The 26,164-nt window shown below is 40.8% G+C and overlaps 1 protein-coding gene across 11 annotated transcripts; it reads left to right on the top strand.

Annotated features, from left to right (window-relative positions):
- The first annotated feature begins 622 nt into the window (after positions 1-622).
- picalmb (phosphatidylinositol binding clathrin assembly protein b) lies at positions 623-25,902 on the top strand. 11 transcript variants are annotated; one of them, XM_017491598.3, is made up of 23 exons: positions 623-1,166; positions 6,086-6,228; positions 6,326-6,401; positions 6,562-6,664; positions 6,895-6,988; positions 7,154-7,265; positions 8,267-8,373; positions 8,457-8,498; positions 9,202-9,287; positions 9,582-9,705; positions 10,207-10,340; positions 14,520-14,611; positions 14,759-14,908; positions 15,476-15,559; positions 15,868-15,957; positions 17,391-17,501; positions 17,673-17,780; positions 17,896-17,926; positions 18,003-18,102; positions 18,185-18,244; positions 23,113-23,217; positions 23,465-23,576; positions 24,606-25,902. In XM_017491598.3, the coding sequence occupies exons 1-22, from the start codon at positions 1,037-1,039 to the stop codon at positions 23,555-23,557; spliced, it is 2,175 nt and encodes a 724-aa protein (XP_017347087.2). In that variant the 5' UTR covers positions 623-1,036; the 3' UTR covers positions 23,558-23,576; positions 24,606-25,902. The 11 variants fall into 11 exon arrangements, with proteins under 11 accessions (XP_017347087.2, XP_053543531.1, XP_017347089.2 ...); XM_053687556.1 differs by having other exon boundaries at positions 15,868-15,945; XM_017491600.3 differs by having other exon boundaries at positions 10,213-10,340.
- Positions 25,903-26,164: the final 262 nt, after the last annotated feature.

The following is a 26,164-nucleotide window of genomic DNA, read 5'->3' on the forward strand; positions in this document are numbered from 1 at the left end:
CATGGGAAGACATCGCTCTCTTGTGGACATGGAGGTGTATCAGCATGCTACTCAATTATGTCTTATGCATGTCTTTAATCAAGAAGAAGCTGTGCATAAATCACACAAACAGCCCTCGTTAATGCTGTAATCCGCCTCTTTACTCTGATTATGTTGCTGTTGAATATTCATGAACTACATCCCTTTTCCAGAGGCAGCAGGCTGAAAGACATTACGATCCAAAGAAATGAAAAACATAATTTCTAAACACGGTCAATATAGCAACTTGAAAAACCATGGAAGCAATCCTAAACAACATCACTATCCTAATGTATTTCAAAAGAAGGTTGTTGTTAGGCCAGACTGGAAGAAAGCCTAAGTTATAGCCTATATATTTCCTCGTAAACGATTAGAGAGCAAGTGCATTAATGATAGTCTTCCTGGCCAAGGTGTGGAGCCTAGTTACGACGGCTGAACCACAAACGGCTTCATCCTGAATATATCGTAACCTATATAGGCTGTAAGGGCCATTATTACATAGCCAATGTAGTGCCTCTACGTAGGGAATGAGGAGTAATTTGGGATCGGGCCATCGCCTGATCCAGGATCAGCCTGTAGCACAGTGTCCTATATTGGAGGAAGCTGCACAGGCCCGCCATTTCACTCAACGCCTTTCTGGTCCTTTTAACACGCCTGCAGGGTGGCGGAAAAAAAGGAGGAGGGGAAGAAGACACAGGGATTCTGGGGCAAGAAACGGATGGGAGATGAGTCAAAGAAGCTGTGAAATGTTTCCCGTCAGATTTCCGTTAACAATGTAACGAGTTAGGAACGTTAGAAGATTATTATCTCGCCTCGGTTCGGGATTTTTCGTCTGGAGCTCAGGCTTCGTTTCTCCTCAGCCTCTAGGCTATATTTCTTTTTTCTTTTTCCTCCCCTATTCTACGACCAGGGGTCAACCCGCAGACTGAACACGCACAGCACGACATATTAGTGTTGTCATTGTTTTTCGAGAAAGCCGACATTTTCCCCCTTTAAAACCCGCCTCGACGCGCTGAAGATGTCGGGCCAGAGCATTACGGACAGGATAACGGCCGCTCAGCACAGCGTTACCGGCTCGGCCGTGTCCAAAACCGTGTGCAAGGCGACCACACACGAAATTATGGGCCCTAAAAAGAAGCATCTGGATTGTAAGTATTTGATAAAACGGACAGGTTTTGATTTGGTGCAGTAAAGATGCTCGAGATTCCCGCTTTGGTTTGTATTGTTATGGCGACGTTAACACTGGCCACAATGGGCAGCTAAGCTAATAGTTATTATTATTATTATTATTATTATTATTATTATTATTATTGTAACAGTTAAACATTGATTCAATGACATGGTCTTTAGAATGAACAAAGAGGTTTGCCTTTAAATAGGCTAATATATGTACACGGGCGAGATTGATGTAGGCCCAGGTATAGCCTATGTAGACAAAGATGAAAATCATCTCCTGAGGATTTCACATTGCAGCGGCAGGAAACTGAATCAGCTCCACATCTGGGAAGGACTGAATCTTAGTGTGAGGAGATCCAGGCTACATTAGTTTCTCTTCAGACTACAGGAGATGCAGATACAAAGTACACATCACTGAGACAGTTGTATTGCTGATTGTTTCCATGTTGCTTGTTGGATGTCACTTCAGTGTTAAAGTGATGCTGATATTATTCTACTTCTATCTGGACAGCTTGTGCACTATCCTTTAGAGTGGTTCTCAATCCCTGCTCGGTACATCCCAGAGATTATATTATTTAGCAGACTGAGATTACATTTATCCATTTGGCAGACGTTGTATTTATTTATTTATTTATTTTATTTTATCCACAGCAACCTAGAAGTAAGGCAGTTTAGAGTTTTCTCAAGGGCTCAACATCGGATGGGACTTGAGCTCACATCCTTCCCGACACTAAAGCCGGGTTGACGCGCTACGATTTTGGCCAGGATTTGGTCGTCTGCGACAAATTTCGAGAATCCTAAAAAATCCCTATAATCCTATGCCAAAACCTGTAGTCTTTGATCGCTAGTTTGACACGTTCCCCGACTAGGGATGGGCGATATCTTCTCGTTTGCGATATACCGGTAGAAATTCTCCCCACAACGATCATTAGTCTTCCCGCGATAATAACGATAAAGCCTAGTTGGTGACGTATTTCTGTGAGCGACAGTGTGCGACCCGTTTTCAGCTCACGTACAGAGCGGAAACAAGTACAGCAGACATGAACCCGAGGAGGAGTTTATCTCTAAAGGAGGAGCTACCTCTACAATCTGGAACTGGTTTGGTTACACAAAATCAGTTTTACTTTTTGATCAATGTTTATGTTTCTGAGGCTTCAAGACTGCATGCAGCATCATTGTAGCCAAAAACACTGGCGAACGGTACTATATTTATATCGTCACTGATATCGTTATTGCAATATCATATCAGAAAATATCATGATATAGTTTTAAGTCCATATCACCCATACTTATCCCCGACAGTTGATTAATGGCCGTTCCAATCAAATTTTTTCTCCGATTCAATTCTGGAGGTGTCGGAAGATTTTGAGGTACAGTCCTGTAGTGTTGCTTCTCCTACGAGTCCTCTCGCGTGCGTCTGTTTTTCGCGTCTTGACCGTCATACAGTCTGAAGCCGGGTGCACACTGTGTGATTTTTAATAGTCCTTTGCGACTGTTGCTTGTCAGACTGTACGAACATGATCCCCGCTGTAAACCGTGTAACACTGTAGGATCTCAGTTGTCATTAACGTCAGACTGTACAACGGACAGACACAAGAAGACTCGTACGGAGTATGAGAACTGTGTCTCAAATCTTCTGACACCAGAATTTAATTGGATGAAAACTTCGATCGTAGCGGCCGTTAAACAGCTGTCGGGGAACGCATCAAACCAGCGATCAAAGACTACAGATTTTGTCCTGGGATTATAGGAGTCTTTAGGGATTCTCGAAATTTATCTCAGACGACCAAATCGTGGCCAAAATCGTACCGTGTGAACCCGGCTTGACGTTAATGACAACTGAGATCCTACAGTGTGACACGGCTTACAGCCGGGATCAAGTGCGTACTCTCTGACAAGCAACAGTCACAAAGGACTATTAAAAATCGCACAATGTGCACCCGGGTTCAGACAGAGCCTTACCTGCTTCATTAATTTGATTTTAAGTTTCAACCGCTCAAAGAGATTTCCATACTTTTAAAATATCTCATCGAGCCTGTGTGTAGATTATGAAGCCTGTCATGTGTCAGGTTTATAAAGGTGTATGAGCATGGAAAATGCAAAAAAAGCATTCAAAGCATGTGGTGCGCAGGACTAGAAGTGGGTATGACTTGTTTAGTCCCAGGGATAAGCCTGCTCGTGATGTCTGTATCCGGCCACCAGTTTCTTAAGTCCTGGCTGCATTGCAGCCATAAATACATATATTTGACTTCCACGTACGTGTGTAACGCTGTGTGAGTTGTCTGTAACAGTAGTAGTCCACTAGTAACAGACTTTCGCAGCTACAGTTACTAGACTCAAGGCAGCGTCAGCTGATGATAAACATTTTAACGAAGGAATATTGTGTTCTTTAACTATCATCCCCCTCCCCAAAACAACTTTCCGGCATTGCTGGACTACTAATATGTCCTTGGCTTGTCCGCTGCTGTCTGTACTATTCTTGTATTGTAACTGCTGTAAAAAGGTCTATTACTGTACAACGTTGTTTGGAGCTATTTTAGTAGCTATAAACGATGTATGGTGAAGGATTGCTTGTCCTCTGAGACAGCAGTCCTGTATCAGCATGAGTCAAAGTTGGCAGCGTTTCCAAGTCAGTCCCGGCAGACACATTATCAGAAGTCAGGATTGCTCATTCACAAAGCTAAAAAAGAAGCTCGGTAAATATCGGCACCATCTGAGTAGTTAGTTTAATGCATAAGACTCAGCGCTAAGGGATTGTTTTGCCCAGCTTTATTTAAGAGAGATTCGGATGCTGCTTTTAACTGTGACTGTGTAACTGTGACAGTCTTACTTGACAATTCCACCACAGAGCACAGCGATCCCTATTACCTGAATACTAGTCCACCTCTGGGTCACCTGTTTCACATTACATCCTCATTTACTCACTGCATTTATTGCAATATTTTCAGTGTATATTTGCAAGGTCTTGCTTCTTGCTGACTTTGGATTTTCTGTGTTTTGGTTTTGAATTTTCTGGATTGTTCATCCATATTTGCCCAATCCTATCTCGTTTGGTATTCAGTCCTGTGCCTATGACAATAATATTACCGCCAGGACCATGTGTGTGCGGAGTTTGCATGTTCTTCCCGTGCTGCGGGGGGTTTCCTCCGTGTACTCCAGTTTCCTCCCGCAGTCCAAAGACACGCATGGTAGGCTGGTTGGTGTGTCCAAAGTGTCCGTAGTGTATGAATGAGTGTGTGAATGTGTAAGTGATTGTGTGCCCTGTGATGGATTAGCAAACTGTCCAGGGTGCACCCTGCCTTGTGCGGGATGCTCCCCGGGGTAGGCTCCAGGTTCCCTGTGACACTGAAGGAAGGATAAGCGGTATAGAGGATGGATGGATAGTTGTCAGTAAACACTGCACGTGAGGCATCGTCCTCTCGCTGTGTTATTGTTACACTAATTGATAATCCCAAAATCTAATTTGGATTTATATCAAGTGATATCTGCAGCTTTAGTCAAGAATATAAAGAATTTACTTCATTTTTTTTTTTTTTTGCTTAAGGATTGGGTAGAGCCTCATTACTCCAATAAAAGCATGGTTTATAAATTCTACAAAAGGCAAAAAAAATTAATAATTTATTCAAAGTTAGGCCTTCATCATTTCCTTGCTTTGTTTGAATGTTTTGGTTGTCATAAGCCACCATCATTCGGCCTGCTTTAGCATGTGACTATAGAGCTGGAAATTTGTCTGACATTATTGAAGACTTTCGTTTGACATACCACATTATCTAAGTTGATGTGCCATACATGGTGTAATTCTGCGTAATTCACATTGTTTTGTGCTTGAATGAAAAGATTAAACATTATGGCGATTTCCATATAACGCAAGGCATCGTAATCACTGTATTGGAGTCTGTTCTTCAGTTAACCCGATGTATTGGTTTGAGATCACTCTTTTTTTCATATTTTAATTACAAATATTGTTACAGTCGATTATTCGTGTGAATAAGTAAGGAATAACACATGACCGACATAATCACATGACACAGTAATCCATGCTGGAGTAGTGTGATATGTTAGCAACCTGAAATGGATTATTTTTGTATAAGCGCACAGTCTAAAGTGTGTTATTTCACTTATACGAGAGCGATTTTTGCCAAAGATTATTGTACAATTATAAATTTGTTAATGAATGATACCGTTGTGATTTTTAATTTTTTATGGTTGTATTCAGTGTTATTACTAGGTTTAGGTTACATGAAGTGTCTGCCATATAAGTCCCTGTGGTATAATTCATTCATCATAATTATTTGCCAATTAATCGGCTTAAATGTGGCATATAAATGAGAAGGACTGTAACAAATACAAATTGGTATTTGTGTTCGTTTATTTATTTGTTTTTCAATAATATAATGTAAAACAAAACTGTGTGGAGTAACTTGTACATGTTTCTGTACTGACATTCTCTTCTAGGGCTAGTCTGAAGATTATTCCTTGTTCCCGATAACAGGTTTAAATTACAGATATGGAATTCGTTTAGACTATAAAAAAAATGTACTTGGTAATTGTGGATTAGAGGGAGCTTTATATCTATCTAAATTACACAGAGGTTGCCTCAACATTAATCTTAACAAGCCAACGTTAAAGAGGTGAAACTTCACTGGCGTCATGAACTATGAAATTTCTACACATATTTTACTATTGCATCAAAGGAATATCAAGCCCCTTTCAGGAAATGTATTAGGTATTGCTTTTTTTTCCCCTCCTATCTTAAAAACAGTTTTGTGCACTGCTCTATGAGGTGCAATAACTAACAGCACTCAACAGTATGTATGTTTCTTTTGGTTGTTATGAGGTATAAAACATCTTACTGACTCTTGCATTTTTTTTTTTTTGGTTTCCTTTATAGATCTCATCCACTGTACCAACGAGATGAATGTGAACATTCCTCAGCTGGCTGACTCCCTGTTTGAGAGGACCACCAACACCAGCTGGGTGGTCGTCTTCAAATCCCTCATTACAACACACCACCTCATGGTCTATGGCAATGAGGTCAGTGCTGATGTCAACCATTCCAAATATTCAGGGTTCTTTATTTAAATGTTAAAATATACTAAGAAACACTATCCTGTTTCATGTTGTTTTGCAGCGTTTTGTTCAGTATCTGGCCTCCAGGAATACGTTATTCAACCTCAGTAACTTTTTGGACAAGAGTGGACTACAAGGTACTGCATGACATCTCCAGGAATGAATTCTATTCACTATATATGTAACTTACCAGTTAAACTAGATTATTAGACGAGGTATGTAATGATTGAATGCCTGACAGGGTTGATTGTGTAGACAAAGTGTAGTGATGGATTCTTTGATTCCGGTCTCTCATAGGTTATGACATGTCCACATTTATTCGGCGATACAGCCGATATCTGAATGAAAAAGCAGTGTCATATCGACAGGTGGCTTTTGATTTTACAAAAGTAAAGCGTGGGTAAGACATTTGATGAAGTACATACATTCTTTAAGCCATTTTATTCGAAAAACATATAAATATAGGAGGCTGTAAAGCTAGTTAAATCTCAGAATTATAATAAACATTTGCTTTAGAGCCATCATAAGATGCTTACACTCAAAGCATAGCAGTCACTTTACTAGAGGTACAGTATGATCTAATTCTCAGGACAAATCACTGAAATAATGTGTTGTAATATTTTCCTTTAGGGTTGATGGAGTGATGAGAACCATGAACACAGAGAAGCTCCTTAAAACCATCCCGATCATCCAGAACCAAATGGACGCCCTATTAGATTTCAATGTGAGTTTAGCACAGTACTGAATGCCATATTCTGTTCTCGAGCTCCCTCCTGATGTGTTTACTCTTGATACAGCCTGTACCTCTTTCCATCAGGTTGTTTTTAAACTTTACTGTTCAGCAGCAAATCTTTCTGTGAGGAAAATCTAATGATTGTTCTATGTCCAGGTCAACGCCAACGAGCTAACCAATGGGGTTATTAACGCAGCCTTCATGCTCCTCTTCAAAGACTCAATCAGGCTTTTTGCAGCTTACAACGAGGGGATAATTAACCTGCTGGGTAAAGCTTCCACACATCCACACATGCCAGGAAGAATGAGTTCAGTTTTTTATGCTTTTGTGGCATATTTTTAATGCTTTTATTGTACAAACTTTTCATTTCAGTTCACAACATACTGAATAATACCACCTTCTTCTACTACTTATAATAATAATAATAATAATAATAATATTATAACAATATTATTACTTCAGCACAATTATTATAAATAGACTATAACAATAAGTAGCAGAGTTACGGAAGTATTCTCTTTTTTTTTTTGTTTTCATTTGTCAGTTTTGTGTCATGAATTTGTGGCATTTTTGTATTCCTCTTAATGGATTAAATTTCTCACACACACACACTCTGCCTCGCTCTTGGCTTTGTGTTTTCTCTCTCAAGGTGCGTGCCTTTCCCTCTTTTATCCTCACCTCGCCTCACTGCAATAGAGAATATTCATTAGTAAACATTGCGCACAGGTGTGCCCTCCTTACCACTCTCCTTCTCCTGCTCCGCCCTCCATACACAAATTGGCTCTTGTCCACGCCCCCGCCTCCACAACTACATTTTTCTTGAGTCTTGCAGTTATTGCCACCTCTTGTTTTTATTGTACTAACTGATTATTTTGCTCATTGACTGTCTACAGTTTAGGTATTGTTTAGTACTAAGGCTCAATTTATAATATTTATGGTTCAGTGCTGGCCTCATAACAATGTTGATAGTATCTGTAATGCCGTATGTCCCTGTGAGTGTGAAAAACTGTGAAATCCGACCTGACAATTCTGAATTTTTTTTTACATTTTATTTCCCAGGATGACTTGCAGCAGCACAAGAAAACTGTGTTTTTGTTTTTCACTACTGATTCAATAATGTTTTCATTTTCAGCAAAACGTAAAGTAATGTAACTTAAAATTTGGAAATTAGTTGTTATTAAATGTACATTCTGTTGCTTCAATTACTACAGATTTTTTTTTTTTTGAAATGTCCAAAAAAATAAAAACCCATCTGCATTCCATCCACAGAGAAGTATTTCGACATGAAGAAGGTTCAGTGCAAAGAAGGACTGGACATTTACAAGAAATTCCTCACCAGAATGACCCGCATCTCCGAGTTCCTCAAAGTGGCAGAGGTAATTTTCTCCTGCAGTAGTGTGATGAAAATAGAGATAAAGATGATCGCTGTTGTAACACTCCTGCTCTTGTCATTTCACAGCAGGTGGGGATTGACCGAGGGGACATTCCTGATCTCTCTCAGGTAAAACCACATGTATCTGTTGTACACTAGCTGCTTAGAGATCTAGAGCAGGGTTGCCCAACTCCAGTTCATTTTTGCTACTTTTTCCTGCAGTAACTTTATTTTGCTGTATTCGAGGCCGACCTTATTATTCTCCAAATCTCTTCTATTATAGTTTTCTTCACTGGGCTAATAGGATAAAAATGCATGGTTACTAAAGATATGCATGAAACTGAAAAATCTTCACTTTGCTTTTCCTAACTTTCCACTACAGCAAATAAAGGTGTTTTGAGTGCAGCTGGTGATTGGAAAACTATTTGTTCATTACATTACAGTGTAAAAACAGCCATGTTGTAGTTATAACAGGCAAATCAGTCAATACAAACTGAATACTTTAAAAATCCTGAAATCACAGTATTATGGTATGGGCCTGATATAAATAAAACTAAAGATAAACAGTGAATCAATTAGATGCGTTGTGCAGAATATGGATCTCTGATCAATACCACCTTTATATTCTGTATCTATCCTTGTGTTTCCACTTCCTGTCTACCTTCAGTTTACAGTATGTGTAAGTACTTCTTTACTCACTTTTTCCCGCACTTGTTTTCTGCTACGTTTTATAGTTTATTTGATTGTGTTTTTTTTTGTTTGTGAAATTTATTGTCTAGTTAATGTTTTTTGAGCACATGGCTGAACTGAATAATTGCTTGCTTTGCCTCAGGCTCCCAGCAGTCTCCTGGATGCTTTAGAGCAGCACCTGGCCTCTTTGGAGGGCAAAAAGGTCAAGGATTCCACCGCGGCCAGCAGGTAGGCTCCGCAGGCATGGTTTGCAGAATCAGCATGCTTTCAATAACCATTTTTTTACTCTTCATAAGAACTAGTTTTATGAATTTCCTCAAATCTGCGATCTTGAGAACATGGTGCCAGAATAGGCCATAATTCAGTGAGGAAAATATAAAATTAGACCTGTTGATGCAGATTTGATTAAGGTAGTGCATGATATTTTTAAGTAGCAAGTTTTTCACTGTAGCTGTAAAATGCAGAGAGTAATATGCTGAGAGCTGTAATATGCAGTAATGTAACTGTATTTGGCTATCACAGGGCAAGCACCCTTTCCAATGCCGTATCATCCCTGGCCAACACTGGCATGTCTTTCACCAAAGTGGATGAGAGAGAAAAGCAGGCAGCCCTGGAGGAAGAGCAAGCGCGTCTGAAAGCACTGAAGGTGACCAATCAGAACACAGGATCTTCCTGAAAACTTGTATTGCAAATGTTTATATATATATATATATATATATATATATATATATATATATATATATATATATATATACATACACAATACACATACATACACACACATACACACACAGTCCCCTCCGAAACTATTGGAAAGATAAGGCCAATTCTTTTGTTTGTGCTTTACACCAAATACATTTGGGTTTGAGATCTGATTTCCTCCCACCTCCCAAAAACATGTAGGTAGATTGGCTGTGCTAAATTGCCCCTAGGTGTGAGTGTTTGAATGTGTGTGAACTTTACTATTTACATTTGCCTTTGAAACAGATTTCAACAAGAAGACTTTATTAAAATGTCTTTAAGACAAAGAAAAAAACATGTTCGGTTTAATATGCCACACTTTTAATTGGCCGTATTGTTTTTGACTTGCAGCTACATTGTAATGTTTTTGATGGGCATTTAATATGTATCTGCTGTGTCTGTCCAGGAGCAGAGGTTGAAAGAGCTCTCTAAGAAGCCCTCATTTGCCACCACAGACACATCTCCGGTGTCCACCACAGCAGCCAGCATCAGTACAGCTCCTGCCATTGATCTGTTCTCCACCCCGAGCTGCTCTAATGGGTGAGCCTTTTAAAAACATTTGTCCAGACTTTACCATTTATATAACGAATACGGAAGATGTTTTTTAATCTGATGTGTTTCAGAAGCAGTGAAGGTATTGTATATGTATTTATGTACAAATGGCACCAATCTTTGGGCTCAGGGCCTTCTATTATACCTTCTGTTATATCCTTTCAGCACCTCCTTGGTCAGAACCATGTGGGATTAAGGATGTAAATTTGTCTTTTTATTAAAGCTTTAATTAAATATGACTAGCTAAATTTGACAGATCATTTTCAGTCAAATTTGTATAACGTGTGTGTGTGTGTGTGTGTGTGTGTGTGTGTGTGAGTGTGTGAACAGTGCCCTGCCACAGACTGGTGTACCATCTGGGGTGAATTTTCCCACCTCGCACCCAGTGTTGCTCGTAGTAGGTGCAACACTAGATCTACTGTGACCCTGCTCAGGATAAAGCAGTTACTGAAAGTTTTGTTTTCATTTGCTCACACATGAATGGTCACTGCTCAGGATGAGAGAAAGAAGGGTATTCCAAAAATGTGTGGCAGAACAGGGCTCAGGTGTGGCACATTAGTCATTACCTCTTTTAGCCTGTTGACTGATCTCACTAAAAGATAACTGCATCAACATTTACATTTATTCATTTAGCAGATGCTTTTATCCAAAGCGACTTAGAAATGAGAAAATACAAGCAAAGCGATATATCAAGCAGAGAACAATACTAGTAGTGCTACTATACAAGATCCATTAATTGAGTTCCAGAAGAACTAAAGTGCACAGAGTAGAGGTTTAATGCCAGAGTTATTTATTTATTTATTTATTTATTTATTTTATTTATTTTTTTTATATGGGTTGGTTAGGTGTTGACGGAAGAGGTGGGTCTTTAGCTGTTTTTGAAGATGGTGAGAGATTCTGCAATGCAGATTGAGGTTGGAAGTTCATTCCACCACTGAGGAACAGCTAGTTTGAATGTTCTTGAACGGGACCTTGAGCCACGCTGAGTAGGCACTACTAGGCGTCGGTTGTTGATTGATCGCAGATTGCATGAGGGAACGTAAGCCTTCAGGAGAGAGTTGAGGTAGGAGAGTGCTGTTCCAGACAAGGTCTTGTAGGTGAGCATCAAGGCCTTGAATTTGATGCGGGTGGCTACAGGAAGCCAGTGGAGGGAGATGAAGAGCGGTGTGACATGGCTTCTCTTGGGCTGCTTGAAGACGGGGTGTGCTGCTGCATTCTGAATCATTTGAAGTGGTTTGATGGAGCTGGCCAGGAGGCCCGAGAGTAGTAAGTTGCAGTAGTCCAGTTTTGAGATAACAAGTGCCTGGACTAGTAGCTGTGTAGCCTGTTCAGTGAGGTAGGGTCTGATTTTCTTGATGTTGTACAGGATGAACCTACAGGACCATGCAGTTGTTGAGATGTGGTCTGTAAAGGTCAAGCTGTCATCGAGAATCACCCAAGGTTCCTGGCTATCCTGGTTGGTTTGAGTGTGGTTGAGCCGAGCTGTACCGTGAGGTTGTGGTTGATTGAGGGACAGGCTGGGATGACGAGAAGCTCAGATTTTGCCAGGTTGAATTTAAGGTGGTGTTCCCACATCTCCAAGACCGAGATGTCCGACAGGCAAGCAGAGATGCGTGCAGAGACGGATGGATCTTCGCGCTGGGAGGACAAATAGAGCTAGGTGTCCTCAGAAAAGCAATGATCTGAGAAGCCATGAGACTCAATCACCTGCCCTAGAGATGTATTATAGATAGAATAGAGCAGCAGACCCAGAACTGACCTCTGTGGAATGCCAGTTGTGAGTTGTTAAGTTTCAGAAATACCTCCCCTCCATGATACCTTGAAGGATCTGACTGAGAGATAGGATTCCACTCAGCGCAGAACCGTTCCGGTGATGCCCAGGCTGGAGGGAGTTGACAGGAGGATCTGATGGTTCACAGTGTCGAAAGCAGCAGAGTGGTCGACTAGGATGAGGACAGATGATCTGGAGGCTGCTCTTGCTAGTCGTAAAGCTTCAGTGATGGAAAGCAGAGCAGTCTCCGTGGAGTGATTGCTCTTGAAGCCAGACTGCTTGGTGTCCAGGAGGTTGTTCTGTGTGAGAAAATTGGAGAGTTGATTAAAAACGGCTCTTTCAAGAGTTTTGGAAAGAAATGGAAGGAGGGAAACAGGTCTGTAGTTGTCAACCACAGCAGGGTTAAGTGATGGTTTTTAAGCAGTGGGGTAACCCGGGCCTGCTTAAATGAGGTAGGATATGTGCCAGTAGAGAGGGATGTGTTAAAGATGTGTGTGAGTGCAGGTAATAGTGTGGGAGAGATGGACTAAAGAAAGTGAGAAGGGATAGGGTCAAGAGGACAGGTTGTGGGAAGGCTAGAGAGGAGGAGTTTGGAGACCTCAGTCTCTGAGAGGGGAGAGAAGGTTAGTCAGTTTAGAGTTACATGGAGGAGGAGCCGGTCTATGCATGTCTGGGGTTGAGAACTGGTTCCTGATTGATGTAACCTTGTTGGAAAAGAAAGTGGCAAAGTCATCTGCAGTGACAGAGGTAAGGGAAGGGGGAGGAGTGGGACAGAGAAGAGAAGAAAAAATTTTGAAGAGTGTGGGTGTTGGGAGAACTTCCGATCTTCTCTTGGTAGTATGTGGCTTTAGCAATGGAGATGCTATTGGAAAAAGATGAGAGAAGTGTTTGGTAATTGATCTATGTGTGGATAATTCTTTACATTTTCGTTACTTGGCCTACGGGCCGCATAGGATCATCCGGCGGGCCGGTTACAGCCGGCGGGCCATATGTTTTGCACCCTTGGCCTAGACTGTACTGCCACACATGCAATTGCTCACTCTTCTGGGTTTTCTGTGAAGCTGGCTTGTGTCAAGGCTGCCTTCACATGCTGCATATACTGCTACCAGTCACTTCTATACATCATGTTGAATAAAGTTGTGCCTAGCCCGCCCAGAAGTTTATTGATGCAAGCCATTGGATTAGAGTCAAATATAGATATACAGTTGCAATCAAAATTATTTAACCCCCATTGCAAATCAGGTTTATTGTCAAAATTTACAGACTTTCAGCTGTTTGCAATGAACAAATCAAGCAAAAGCAATTGAAATAGTTCAACACAACAAATGCTTCAAGTTACATAATTACATAAATTCCATACCAGTTCTTTCAAAGGGCATCTTGATTACGGAAAGAGGGTACACCGACGTATTTGGGATGGCTGGTGGATGCACCACATTTGCTGTATGATGCACACTTTTGACCAGAAACGTCTGTCCAAGCGATGTACCATTAAGCAGTGTAGTGTTGTATCTACCTCCAAGTGTCTGACTGTGGGATTATAATGAGCTGTGTGGAAAGAGCATTCCCCTACAGCTTTTTGCACACTCAAGACTCTCTAACTCCTTATTCTATTGCTAACTGAACAGTCCTCTGCTTTGGTCGCTCAAGGTTTGTGTGCAGCCTGAATCCATGAAGGTCTGATGTATACCCCCTTGAGTACCGATCTGCATTGTATATTACCGGGAACTGTTCCAGGTTTCTAGGGAATAACTGTGATGCCATAGGAGAAGAGAAAGAAACTAATGAGTATTGTGGAAGAATTTTGACTAGGCGAAATGCTGTGCACGTGCTTACAGCACACCAATATCACCTAGTAGCATGTGGGCTCCCTTCTGAGTGGCAGGGGCACAGGTCCATTAAACAGATATCAAATTTTAAAAAATATATTTTTTTTCTAGCTCAAACACAAGCACCTCGCATTTCACTTCATAGAAGTTTATTTTTCCTCATATTTTTTTTTTCTTTCTTTGGATCTAGCTAAAACCTGCATCCTGCCAATGCTTTTCTTTTTGATCACCCACATAAATCAGGCCATGTTTCATGTAACTGAGATGTACATGAGGGCAAACTGGGGTGTGTTGTATACATATGACATGTAAATTAGTCACTAGGTGGCAGGAGATTCCACACAGCTGATAATTTCAATCAGCTTCCAATAAACAGTCAGATTAATGATTAATGGTGTAAAATAATAGTAAAATTAAAAAAAAAGATAATCTAATTTATTTTTATCTCTTACTTGTACTATTTTAGGCAATCCTTAATCTAATGCAGTTTAATTCCACTAATATAAATTTGCTTTTAAAGGCATAATTAAAGGCAAATTGCTTTTTTTTTTTTGCCTTTATTCTCAGCACCTTGAAGATGGAGAGTGACCCCTTTGACTTGAACAGCACCTTCCAGCCATCCATGCAGCCTGGGCCCTCACTATCCACACCATGGGGAGGTAGTGTAAATGTTCCTCCATCCTTGTGTGTTCGTGTCAGTGATTCTGCTCGATCTAGTCTTCTCCATGTTTTCATTCTGATGTCTTTCTTGTTTGACTGCAATTCTTTTCTTCCTCTTTCTCTGTCTCTTCCCTTTGCCTGCTCAGATCCTTTTTCTTCTTCTGAAGCTGTCGAAGGCTCCATCCCAACCCTAAACCCTTTTCTAACCAAACATGTTGATCCTGCTCATCCACCTCCTGTGTCGTCTGATGGTGTTAGTTTTCCCTCTAGGACATCAGGTCATGAGCTGTTTGGTGGTAAACACACTTTGCTATCCTCCTCCTGCACTATATAGTTTGTGTTATGAGCATCCTATTACCATGAACACCATATTAATGTCAGTTTATAAGTTATTCATTAGTAAACACATTACAAATACTATGTATTTCTTTTAAGTACAGAGAGCTCCCTATTGCCATTGCCACTGTATTGACTTCAAATGACAATTAATTCAGGTGTTATTGAAATAATTACAGAAATGTTATTTTGGTTTACAACAGATAAAGAAATTGGCGGTCGTTTGTTTTAACATACATGGTGTAGGATAACTATTGTTTCAGACAGTGCAGTGTATTATAATCTGCCTGTTATTATCATATATCCTAATAGCCTAATATTCCGATATCCTTTCCTATTCCTAAGGTCTTAGAAAAAGTTGTGTTCCTATATATATATATATATATATATATATATATATATATATATATACACAATACAACTGTACCACTATAACAACTAATAACCATATTGATAAGCATATAAACTGGTTAAAAGATCTGCTTACTGTAAAGTGAAAAGTGACTTTGTTTCCTTTTCCACTGTAGATCAATACAATCCCTTTATTGATTCAAGCTCGTCCGTATCAGCCAATTACAAACGAACAGTGCGGATAGAACAATTAATCCCAGGTAGTATGATGGCAAACCATCCCTACCTATGTTCTTCAGGAAACATAGGGCACTGAGTCAGTGCAAAAGGGATGATCATAAGCACATGATAAGCTTCTCATCTATACTGAATGCCAATTTTTTTTTTTTTTTTTTTTTTTTTTTTTTTTTTTTTTTTAAACAAGCATGGATACATAATGATGACTGCTACATGCAAATATTGACCTTGTCTCTAGTGTTTACTCTTCAGACTAATATAAAATGCATCACTATTCAAGAGTCTGTAATGTTCGAGATGCCATCTCTCCTTCTCTCCACTTTTGTGTTAGATTCTTTTGGTCAAGCTTCTATGATCCAGCATCTCACAAACCCCTCTCCCTTCCCACCTGAGTCTTCCACTGTAGCAGGTCTGTTCCGAGGTACGGGGCTTGTGACTGCAGCTTGCTTTATCTGTGACTCTTTTTAGCTCCTTATGTCTCCTGTCAGCTCTGTTCTGTGTCCTGTTTCCCTCTCCTGCAGCTCTCCCACTTTTCTCTAATGTTCCTCTTGCCTGACTAAACACTTATGCATTGTTCAGATCAAAATGACTTAAATTCTTACTAAAAGTGGAATAATACATGCACAATGAATATTGTACAAATTGTCACAATTCGCTTACTGAGTTATACCAGTACCAAGTTTATTAATATAAACAAAAGACCAAAACAAAGGGCAATAATCAAAAACTATGAAAAGGGCCAAGATTAGGCAATGAGCAACCGGCATGGCCTAGGCAAATTTAAAAGAGCAGAAAGATAAATGATATCAGGGTCAAAATCAAACAAACAGATGTACAACATTACAAAGAATGTTGCAAGGAAGGTATTTATCAAGAGTCTTCTCTGTTCTGGGACCCAGTTTGTGGAATGAACTTCTCCTGGTTTTCCGAACAGCTGAGTCACTTGTTGTTTGTAAATTTAAATGGTGGGGACCTATATGACGCTGAGTTGCCTGCTCCAGACGCCTGTGGGTGTTGAAATGGTGTGAGCTGTGTGGCTGTTTTACTGGCTGCATTTTGTGCAGATAAGACCAAGACCAATCTTCGAGGTGATCAGCAAAGAAAGTTCTCAGATATGACCAGGGACGTTGAGGAACTGGAAGCAGAATGCTGGCCAGCAGAATTGTGAGGAACTTGGCTTGGGCACACATATAGCATGATTTCATGAGGTGCTAAATGCCAATCAGAACTGATTTCTGCCAAAAGCATATAACAGTTGGTGTGTTTCAGTAACACCTCAGAGATGTGCGCCCATGTAATTAGGCCATCACAGATGTTGAGGGGGAAATAGGTTTTATCTGGCAGGCATTGAAAGGGACTCATTTGGTTCTTGTGTATGTGGGCTATTTAAGCTGAGCATCAGATTCAATGTTCTTGTATCCTGGACTTAATAAACTAAATAGCAACATGAAAACAAGAAGAAAAGCACCCACCTTGCTTTGTCTTGGTATGAGGCATTTCTGAAGTCAGTGTAAACAAGAAATGGCTTCCCATGAACAGCTACCAAATGCAAATTCAACACTTGGAATCAACTCCAGACCGTTTATCTCCTTAATTTGTCATGAAATAACGAGGAAACAGGCCACACCTGTTCATGAAACTGCTTATCAGTCAATTGTCCAATTACTTAGGGTGACTTTTGTTCACTACTGTAAGTCATTTTTGTTCTTTGTGTGCATAAGCATTTTGTCATCTCTGTGAATTTTGGTCAGACAGACTCCATTTTAGTTATGTAAAATTACATAATATTAAATTCTACAGCTTATTCTGACTGAATAAAAATACATATAAGTACAATGTTTTTGTCTTTTGCAGGATATGGGCCCCCACAGGTTCCTCCACCACAGAGTACAGGGGAGCTAAATGTTGACTTTGAGTCTGTTTTTGGAAACAAAGCTGCCTCCTCTAGTAACGTGGACACCAATGGTATAGTATACTTAACTCTATGTACCCACTGCACTATTATAGAACGTGTCCATTTGTTTGACTCTGACTCTTTGTGCTTCAAACAAATCTGCCATTCTCTTAAGTCACATATTGAAGCTATGCATTTCATGTAGATGGTTTTGTCTCTTGTCATTTTGGAAAACCTTTCAGGTGGGATTTTGAAGCCCACAATGGCCAGCTCTAATCAGCTTTCTTCTCAGTACCCAGAAAAGCTCATGTCAAGTGACCTAGACTCCTCCTTAGCAAATCTAGTTGGAAGTAAGTCTTTATATATAGAATGACTTAGTAAATGTTTAGAATTTATGCCTTTGTACCTATAATTTAACATTAAAAACCTATATATCATATTATATCACTTTTTCAATTATTTCAGACTTGGGAATTGGAAATGGCACCACTAAAAAGTAAGCTAATTTTATTTTTAGATGGTTAAAGCAAATTAATTTTTAAAGCACTAACTGACTCTTAATGTGATAACAGTGATATCCACTGGAACCAGCCAGGAGAGAAGAAACTGACAGGTGGAATGAACTGGCAGCCCAAAGCAGCCCCTTCCACTACATGGAACCCTGTCTCAATGGTACATTTTGGAGCTTGGTCATATAGGAAGTTTGGTAAAGTATATTGCTTATGGTCTCACTGGTTCCCATTTTGTTTTATAGCCTACATCAGTTATGGCCTTCCCTGCAACAACCCCGACAGGCATGATGGGATATGGCCTGGTATGTATTTTTGAAGCTTAAAGCTACAGAATATAAGATTTTGGGATTTCACACTCTGGTACAAAAATGTCACTGCAAGCTGTTTGTGGAAGAAAATTTTGTGTGTTGTGTTCCACTGTTCATTCATGCAGAGCTCACAGCTACGAGTGCACGCAGTAAAAAATTATTCAAATATAATATGTATGTGTGTGTGTGTGTGTGTGTGTGTGTATATATATATATATATATATATATATATATATATATATATATATATATATATATATATATATATTATATAATATAATATAATATATAAAAATTCAATGCTGGGTCACCAACTGCATAATGTACACTAAGTAATATGCATAAATATTAGTGACACCAGTGGTGTAATTACATACTGTTTAGTATTTACTATTTAGTTTCCGATGGGGGAAAAAAAAAAAAAAACCCCGCAAGAAATGATCTTTTAGCAACCATCAGCTGCTTAACTCTTACTGTGACTAGCTGACAAGGCAGTAATATCCTTGCATCACTGACCTGCTGTGGTGCAAATGTGCTCATTCTGCAGTAACATAAATAGCACAAACACTACTGAAGAAACTAGACACATGTTTACTTGCTAGCTAACATATAGGCTCTGGATGAAGGGGTAAGTATTCTCTGCTCTGCTTTAGTTTTATAGAGTGCTGCTCCAGGCCAGACCATGAGCAGGATTTAGCAGCTTTCCCTGAAAATGGTAGACACAGCTAATATCTAACTAGCTAGCTAAAATATAGTGTAAAATATCAAATTACAATGCCTGTTTTTTCCCCATGTGTAACACTTCACAGATTCGAGTGTGGAATAAGGAAGCTAGAGGCAGGCTTGGGAAAACTCAAAAAGCGCTTTATTGGCCGTGACTCTTCTTACTTTCATGTTTCTGCGGTTTTTATTAATGCACGCATATGTACGCATGTACACACACACACACACACACACACACACAAACAAACGGCTCTGCACTGCTTCAGTCTCACTCTCTCTCGCTTTCCTCCTACGGGGCTCTTCTGAAAGCACAGAGAGACACAAACACGTCACTTTCACTAATTACACACCAGTGAGAATTGTCATGTGTTACCTGCTCATTCCAGTCGGGGCCAGTAGTCGGGGTTGGAATTCAAACTCTGTCTCGCAGCATGGGATTTGAGTACATACTGATGCGCCACGGAGGAGGGAGAGCTCCTGCAGAGCTAGAAGGTAGAGTGACGTCCTCTGTGGAGCTAGGGGGCGGAGCGAAGTTCTCTGTGGCGCAAGGGGGCGGGGTGACGTCCTCTGCGGGACTAGGAGGCAGAGCGACGTCCTCTGCGGGGCTAGGAGGCAGAGCAATGTATTCTGCAGAGCAAGGGGGTGGTGCGATGTCCTCTGTGGAGCTAGGGGTGCCGCGACGTCCTCTGCGGGGCGGAGCGCCATCCTCTGCGGAGCAAGGGGGCAGAGTCATGTCCTCAGTGGAGCTAGGAGGCAGAGCGACTGCTCCAGCCAGGACGGGAGTCCCCTCCCCAAAAAACTCACTGGGGTGGAGCATGACTTTGAACCTATCCATGATTTGATCCAACAGTGCCTGGTTGCACTGAAGTCTGTCTGCTATCCCCTTGTTGAAATGGGGCATACTATCTGAGAGGAAAGGTGGCTGCTGTCCAAAAGTGAGAGAACACTGTGGGGGAATACACAACTTGCAGTGGGGACCGACAAAGCTCTGGCACCTGGGGAACTGGAAACATTGCAGGTACGGACTGGGCTGGGCTGAAAACTGGGAAACATCTGGCCGATCTGGGCTGAGAGACGATCTAGCTACCTGTTGAGCTTGATCAGGCTATCTGTGACACGGCTGCTCGCGGTGAGGCTATGGAGGTATTGCATCTATTGTCTGAAGAAGGTCTCTTGGCTAGACAGAGCTGTGTGCTGGTTAACTGGTTCTGCTGGGTTCATAGTGGCCAGATTGTTCTGTTATGGTCTTAGAGATGTGGGGACCCAAATGCAGAACACAGACACAAGAATCCAAGGTAAAATGGGTTTTATTTAAGTATAGAGGAAGCTGGGGTGTGTGGGGAAAGGAGTCCTTGCCACTTTGCAAGTAATTTGTGAGAATTGGTCCATACCAATTCTTTTGAAGGTGACATCGATTAATGGTAAGGGGCACAATGGCCCTTTTGGGGTAGCTGGGGGATTCACCAGCTGACATTTGCAACATGCCGCACACCACCTCCGAACATTGCTGTGAATGCTTGGCCAATAAAAATGAGCTGTTAGTAGGTTTAATGTTTTATCCTGCCCTAAATGCCCAGCCATGGGATTCTAACGAACCGCATCGAATAACATTTCCCAATGGCTCTTTGGGACCAACAGTTGGGTCATTTACTCTCTGGTTTGAGTGTCCTGCATCACTTGATATAGTTATCCTATTGATATACCCATCCTAGTTATCCTTAATAAATGAAAAATATGGGTTGGACAGTGCAACATTAGGCTGATTTTGCTGACCATTGTTTGTGTCTCGACACACAACTTCTTCAAAAGGAAATCCCCCACCCCAATAGGGGAGGAGCGGGGCCCTCCCCACTGTCTGTGACCCCCTGACATGGAGCTGACTTTGACAGGCCCAGCCCCGCCTCCCCAGCCAATGTTGCACACATTCCACACCGTCTCGCAATACTGCAGGACCCATCAGCGGTGAAGAAGAAGAAGAGGAGGGAGGGGTAGGGTAACTCTGGGACTGGGGAGCTGATGGAATTGGCCCCCATTTCCGCGGTGTAGAGATGGGGTAGGGCGAGGAGGAGAAGTACGAAAATGATGGAGCAAGACAGATCGAGAAAGGACGGGCTTGCCTGCCCCCCCCGATACGCTACTAGGTGGTCCTCTGCCAGCTGGATTGCATCGTCTAGCATCGTCGGACGGTGGCACTGGATCCACTCCGCCGTCCGCACCAGTAGTCATGAGATGAACTGCTCCAGTACCACAAGGTCAACTACTCCTTTGCCGTCGTTCCCCTCTGCCATCAGCCATCTTGGGCAAGTGTCTTTGGCAGCCATCTCTGAGCTTTTGGGCGAAGGCGAATAGGCGGCTGAGCTCACAGAGTGTCAGCGAGCGGAAGTGCTGACTGTGCTGTTCGGAGGTGTGGCCAGCTCATTGCAATATTGCCCACTTCAAGTCTGGGTACTCCAACAGGCTCACTACCGGAAGCTGTTGGGCCATGAGCTGGGCTTCCCCTGACAGGAGCGGCAGTAAGGAGGCCGCCCACTGAGACTCGGGCCACCCCCATGTTTACGTGGCATGCTTAAACAACTCCAGGTACACTTCTTGATTGTCACACGGTCCCATCTTTGCTATGGCAATGTGGGCCATGACCATGGTGGGTGCTGCTGAAGAACCCGCATGCTGGACCAGGTTTTTGAGAACCTGCCGGTCCTACTCCTGGGCTTTGAGCTGGGAATGGATGCTCTGTTCCTGCTCTTTGCATAGGTTGAGGGGGGCCTGATGTTGGGTCTGGTAGAGGCTGGTGAGGGACTGGATGATCTGGGCAAGTGGTAAGTACTCCATGACGACGCCCTTCCTCAATTCCTGGGTTTCGGCACTTGTGTAACACCTCCAAGATATGGGTATGGAATAAGGACGCTGGAGGAAAACTCAAAAAGGCGCTTTATTGGCCTTTTTTTTTTAACCAATTCTGTATTCTGTGTATTTTGTTATCTAATTGGAGAATCTTTATTCTTTTGTCAAAAATTTGGCACAGACTAGACAGTGTTAGTACACCAGAGGATAAAAAGACATGGATTAGATAAGCAACAGGCTGAAAACTCATTTTGAAATAAATGTCAAGAAACTCACCACCACTTCTCGTTAGTCACTACTGGATATCATAAGTTCTCTAGCGTAAAAATTTCACAAGTGGGTTACAATACAACATCAACAAGAAGGATAAATCAACTGAATATCATTTACAAGCTTACCACCTTATCTGTTCCGCAAGAAAATGGCTCACTCTTTCTCCTGGTCGTCGGCTCCTGCCAGTCACCTTGTAGTCTCACCTCTTTTGGAGTCATGCAGATACGTTTTCACACAATTCAGCCCAACCCCTCTCTACTCTGGCACCTCTATAGCCCCCTACGCTATTAACTTCAAATACTACAACATGCACAGTCCTGAAATACTGTTGATTCATTCACTTCATTCTAAAGTCACTCATTTAATGATCCACTCTGCATTCTGAGGTCTCAAACTCTCACTCAGGTCATACTTATGCTATGCTGCTAGTCAAAAAAGCTCCTTCTCACATTCAGAGGCCCACCCATGTCATTCACTGAGGGGGCCTACTTATCTAGCATAAAATATAAGTCACTCAGAACTACAGCCCGAGTTCTCCAATTTACACTTCTACAATCGTTTTCCAATAATTAGTTGAAGGCAAAAAAATATAATGTCTAATGTAATGTAATCTAATGTCATGCCATGTTTTATAAGCAACCTATCAAAAAGGAAAAGGCTATTTAACATTTCCATTTAGATGTTTTTGTAATCATTGTGATATATTGAAAATATATTACGTTCTCTTTCCCCCTGCCTAGATTTGATTAATTAGAGGTGATTGTACTGTGTGTCTCAGCTGTCAGATAACATAGACTATCGACTGTGTATTGATTCATTCCTCTTGGTCCATTTTAAATGTTAATTTTCACTTTTGAAACAAAGTTCTTGTAAAGTTCCTAACTACATTGTTTATCCAAGATGTTTCCACCACATTGCATTTCAATTGTTTTAAACCTCAGAGGAGTATAACAGTTGAACACTTGCTAACTGAGACTTTAATTTTGAAATGATAGGCATGTTTCTCAAAGCTTGACTGTGTGTAGCCCCCACAGTTGCCCTCGATGTCCATGATGACGCAGCCCACAATGATGTACACACAGCCTGTCATGAGGCCGTCCAACCCATTTGGATCAGTATCCAGTGCACAGGTATGCATTTCTACTTGTGTATATAAAAATTATAGCCCCGTGGAAGCTCCTTTGTTAGTGTAATTATATGCTGTGTAGAGAGGGCAGCTCTTCCTAATAACCCTGGTCCACTGTGTTCACATTGGCCCTGAGACCCAAAGATCTCTCTTCTTTACTGCAGGCCTCTCTCCTTTGTGTATTCCTTCCTTTACCTCTCTGAGCTCTTTCCTTCTCTGTGTCTCTTTTTGTGTCATGCTGTCTGTACTAGCCCTCTGCTGCCTCTAGTCCCTCCAGTCAGAGCCCTCTTCGAGCTCCAGGACAAGACCCCTTTGCACAGCTCTCTCTCAAGGATTTCTTGTAGAACGTCATCTCTTGTCTAGGTACTACATGCTCCCTGTGTTTTTAATCTAGGTGCTGCATGATCCCTGTGTTTTTAATGTAGGTACTTCATGACCCCTGTGCTTTTGTGTAGGTACTGCATGACTTCTATGCTTTCATCTAGACCCGCAAAAAAAGGTTCTAATTTTTGTTCTCTCCCAGCTACCAACTCGCATAACCCAGGTAATTGGTCTTTTCAGTTTGGTTGGTTGGAAGCTGGTAGAGGGGTAAAAAGGATAGAGGTTTGGAGATCCTTCAGGCCCAACTATCAATTTGTGGGTTAGCTGAACTTTTTCTTAATATTCATTTTTAATATTTGTAGTACCTTTTGGTTCCTAGAACATTTAACATGTCATGATTTCTGTGTTACCATAGAATGCTTTTATGTAATATGTGTGAACATTTTATTTGTATGACTGCTAATTACATACATTCATTCATCTTCAGTAACCACTCTATCTGGGTAAATGTTAAAGTGGATCTGGAGCCTATCCTGGGAACACTGGAACTGTGACGTGCTGCCAAACATTAATACAAATGTTAATACAGGCATTTAATAATGTTAGTTTTTGTCTAACTGGGAATATTGTCTGAGCAATGTTTGAAAACTTTGTGAAACAAACCGTGCTTGCTATGTTCTCAGCCCATAGCAGGAACGGTTTTCTGAATTTCCCTGTTGTCTGAGTTATCAGTACTCTGTGAAAATAATGCATTGCACGGTCATCTTTCCAAAATCATATTGTGACATTTGGCAAACCATTTTATAAAATTGAATGAATAGCACTGAAAGTTTTTGGATCAAAAGTACATTCAGGGCTAATTTGGCCAATAAACTAAGAGCTTTATTCATTTTAACTTTAACAATTGTCAGCCAAAATATTGGTTGGCCAAAATTCATGAATATAAAGTACTGGGCCAATCTAATTGCTCTGGAAATAAAATTAAAGTTTTGGTAACTTTTTTTAAAAATGTGTTTTAGTTGTAGAAATTTCATTTGTATTCAATAAAACCTTTCAATGTTTTGCTTACAGATGCAGTTTATGTAACACAAGCTGAACTCACTTCCTGAAGTTAAAGCATTGTCCAGCGCAGCTCTGTGGTCTGTGCTGTCCTGCTCTTCAGAGGAACCAAACATGTCTAAAATGTCAACGGTGCAGGAACAGAAGGTGTAATAAGACTGAGAGCTTATTAGAATCATTTTGTAATTTGTCTGCGATATGAAGTGATGCTGCTGTTCTACCCTGATGGGGATTCCTCATGCATTTTATAATCTGTAAAGCTTGGTAACTGGGACTGAGAGAGTTTGACTTTGTGAGAAAATCTATGTTAATGTTCCCTGTTGCTTTTTTCTTTTCTTTTTGTTTTTAACAGGGGAGAGAGGCAGAAATCTCCCTAAACTCGGTCATAAACTCCTACAGTAAATAGGATACAGTGATGATATTTTACCACTTTGTTTAGTTTTGTCTTTTTAATTATTTTCACAAATAGACCTCATGTGTGTGTTTGTATTTATTTATGGTTTATACTCAAAAGGAGAACATGTATGAATGTGTATGCATTGGAAAAACTTTAAATAATTTAACATTACACATGGGTGTTGGATTGTATAAGGCGATTAAAGCAATTAGAGATTTAAAAATAGCTATGTGAAAATTACACCTGTAAGTTAAATGATATAGAACACTAAGTATTCTCTATGTTTCATGTCTAGAAATACTCTTTGTAGATCAAGCATTCACAACCCAGAAGTATTGGGCAAATAAGATTTAGAACCTGGTTTGCTGATCTATAGCCGATATCCATGCCTAGGGTTTTTGAACTGAGTTGTCAAAGTATCTGCCAGGTGTTGCACTTGGGAAGAGATGTGTTTCTGCATTATGCATGGCATGCCATTGTTTCACATACACAGTTCACGATGGCTGCCTCTCTGAATGTGAAGATTTGCCCACATGTTTCAGACTTGAATAAAGCAAGCCACTTCTCCCAGGACTGCTGGCTGGGCCCACTTACCTAATTTGATATCGTAAGTGGACAAAGGTCATATTTATCACTGTATATCTATCGTGTAAAATACAAAAAGGACGTCTTGACCAAAAGAAACATTGAGCACTGTTGACCAGTGCGTTATGTATATACTGAATACTGGGTGTTTAGCTAAGGATGGATTGAAATGTGAAAGCAATTCGATTGAATCAGACTTTATTGACGTTCTGCTGAATATTGTCGTCCTCACAGATTGTTTTCTTTTGTTTACATATTTAAAAAAAAAAAAACAACTGTAAGAAAACTAGTGTAATTTTTTTCAAATAAAGTGCAGCTTCCACAATACATGCTGTCATCGTTCTATAAGTCTCATTGTCATTCAGAATCAGGAAATAGCTTCAGAATTCTTTTGAAACAATCAAGACAATACAGAAGATCTATGCACAGGATTATATAGATTTAAAATATGACAATTACAATTTGTAATTGTAAAAAAGAAGAAGAAAAAAAGAAGTGTAAGGTACAATACACAATTCCAGCAAGCCAAGTCCATACACATAACATGGTTAGCATGTTTGCCTCACATCTCCGGGGTTGGGGGTTCAAT

Source organism: Ictalurus punctatus, chromosome 17, assembly GCF_001660625.3.
Source record: "Ictalurus punctatus breed USDA103 chromosome 17, Coco_2.0, whole genome shotgun sequence".
Classification (NCBI taxonomy): domain Eukaryota; kingdom Metazoa; phylum Chordata; class Actinopteri; order Siluriformes; family Ictaluridae; genus Ictalurus; species Ictalurus punctatus.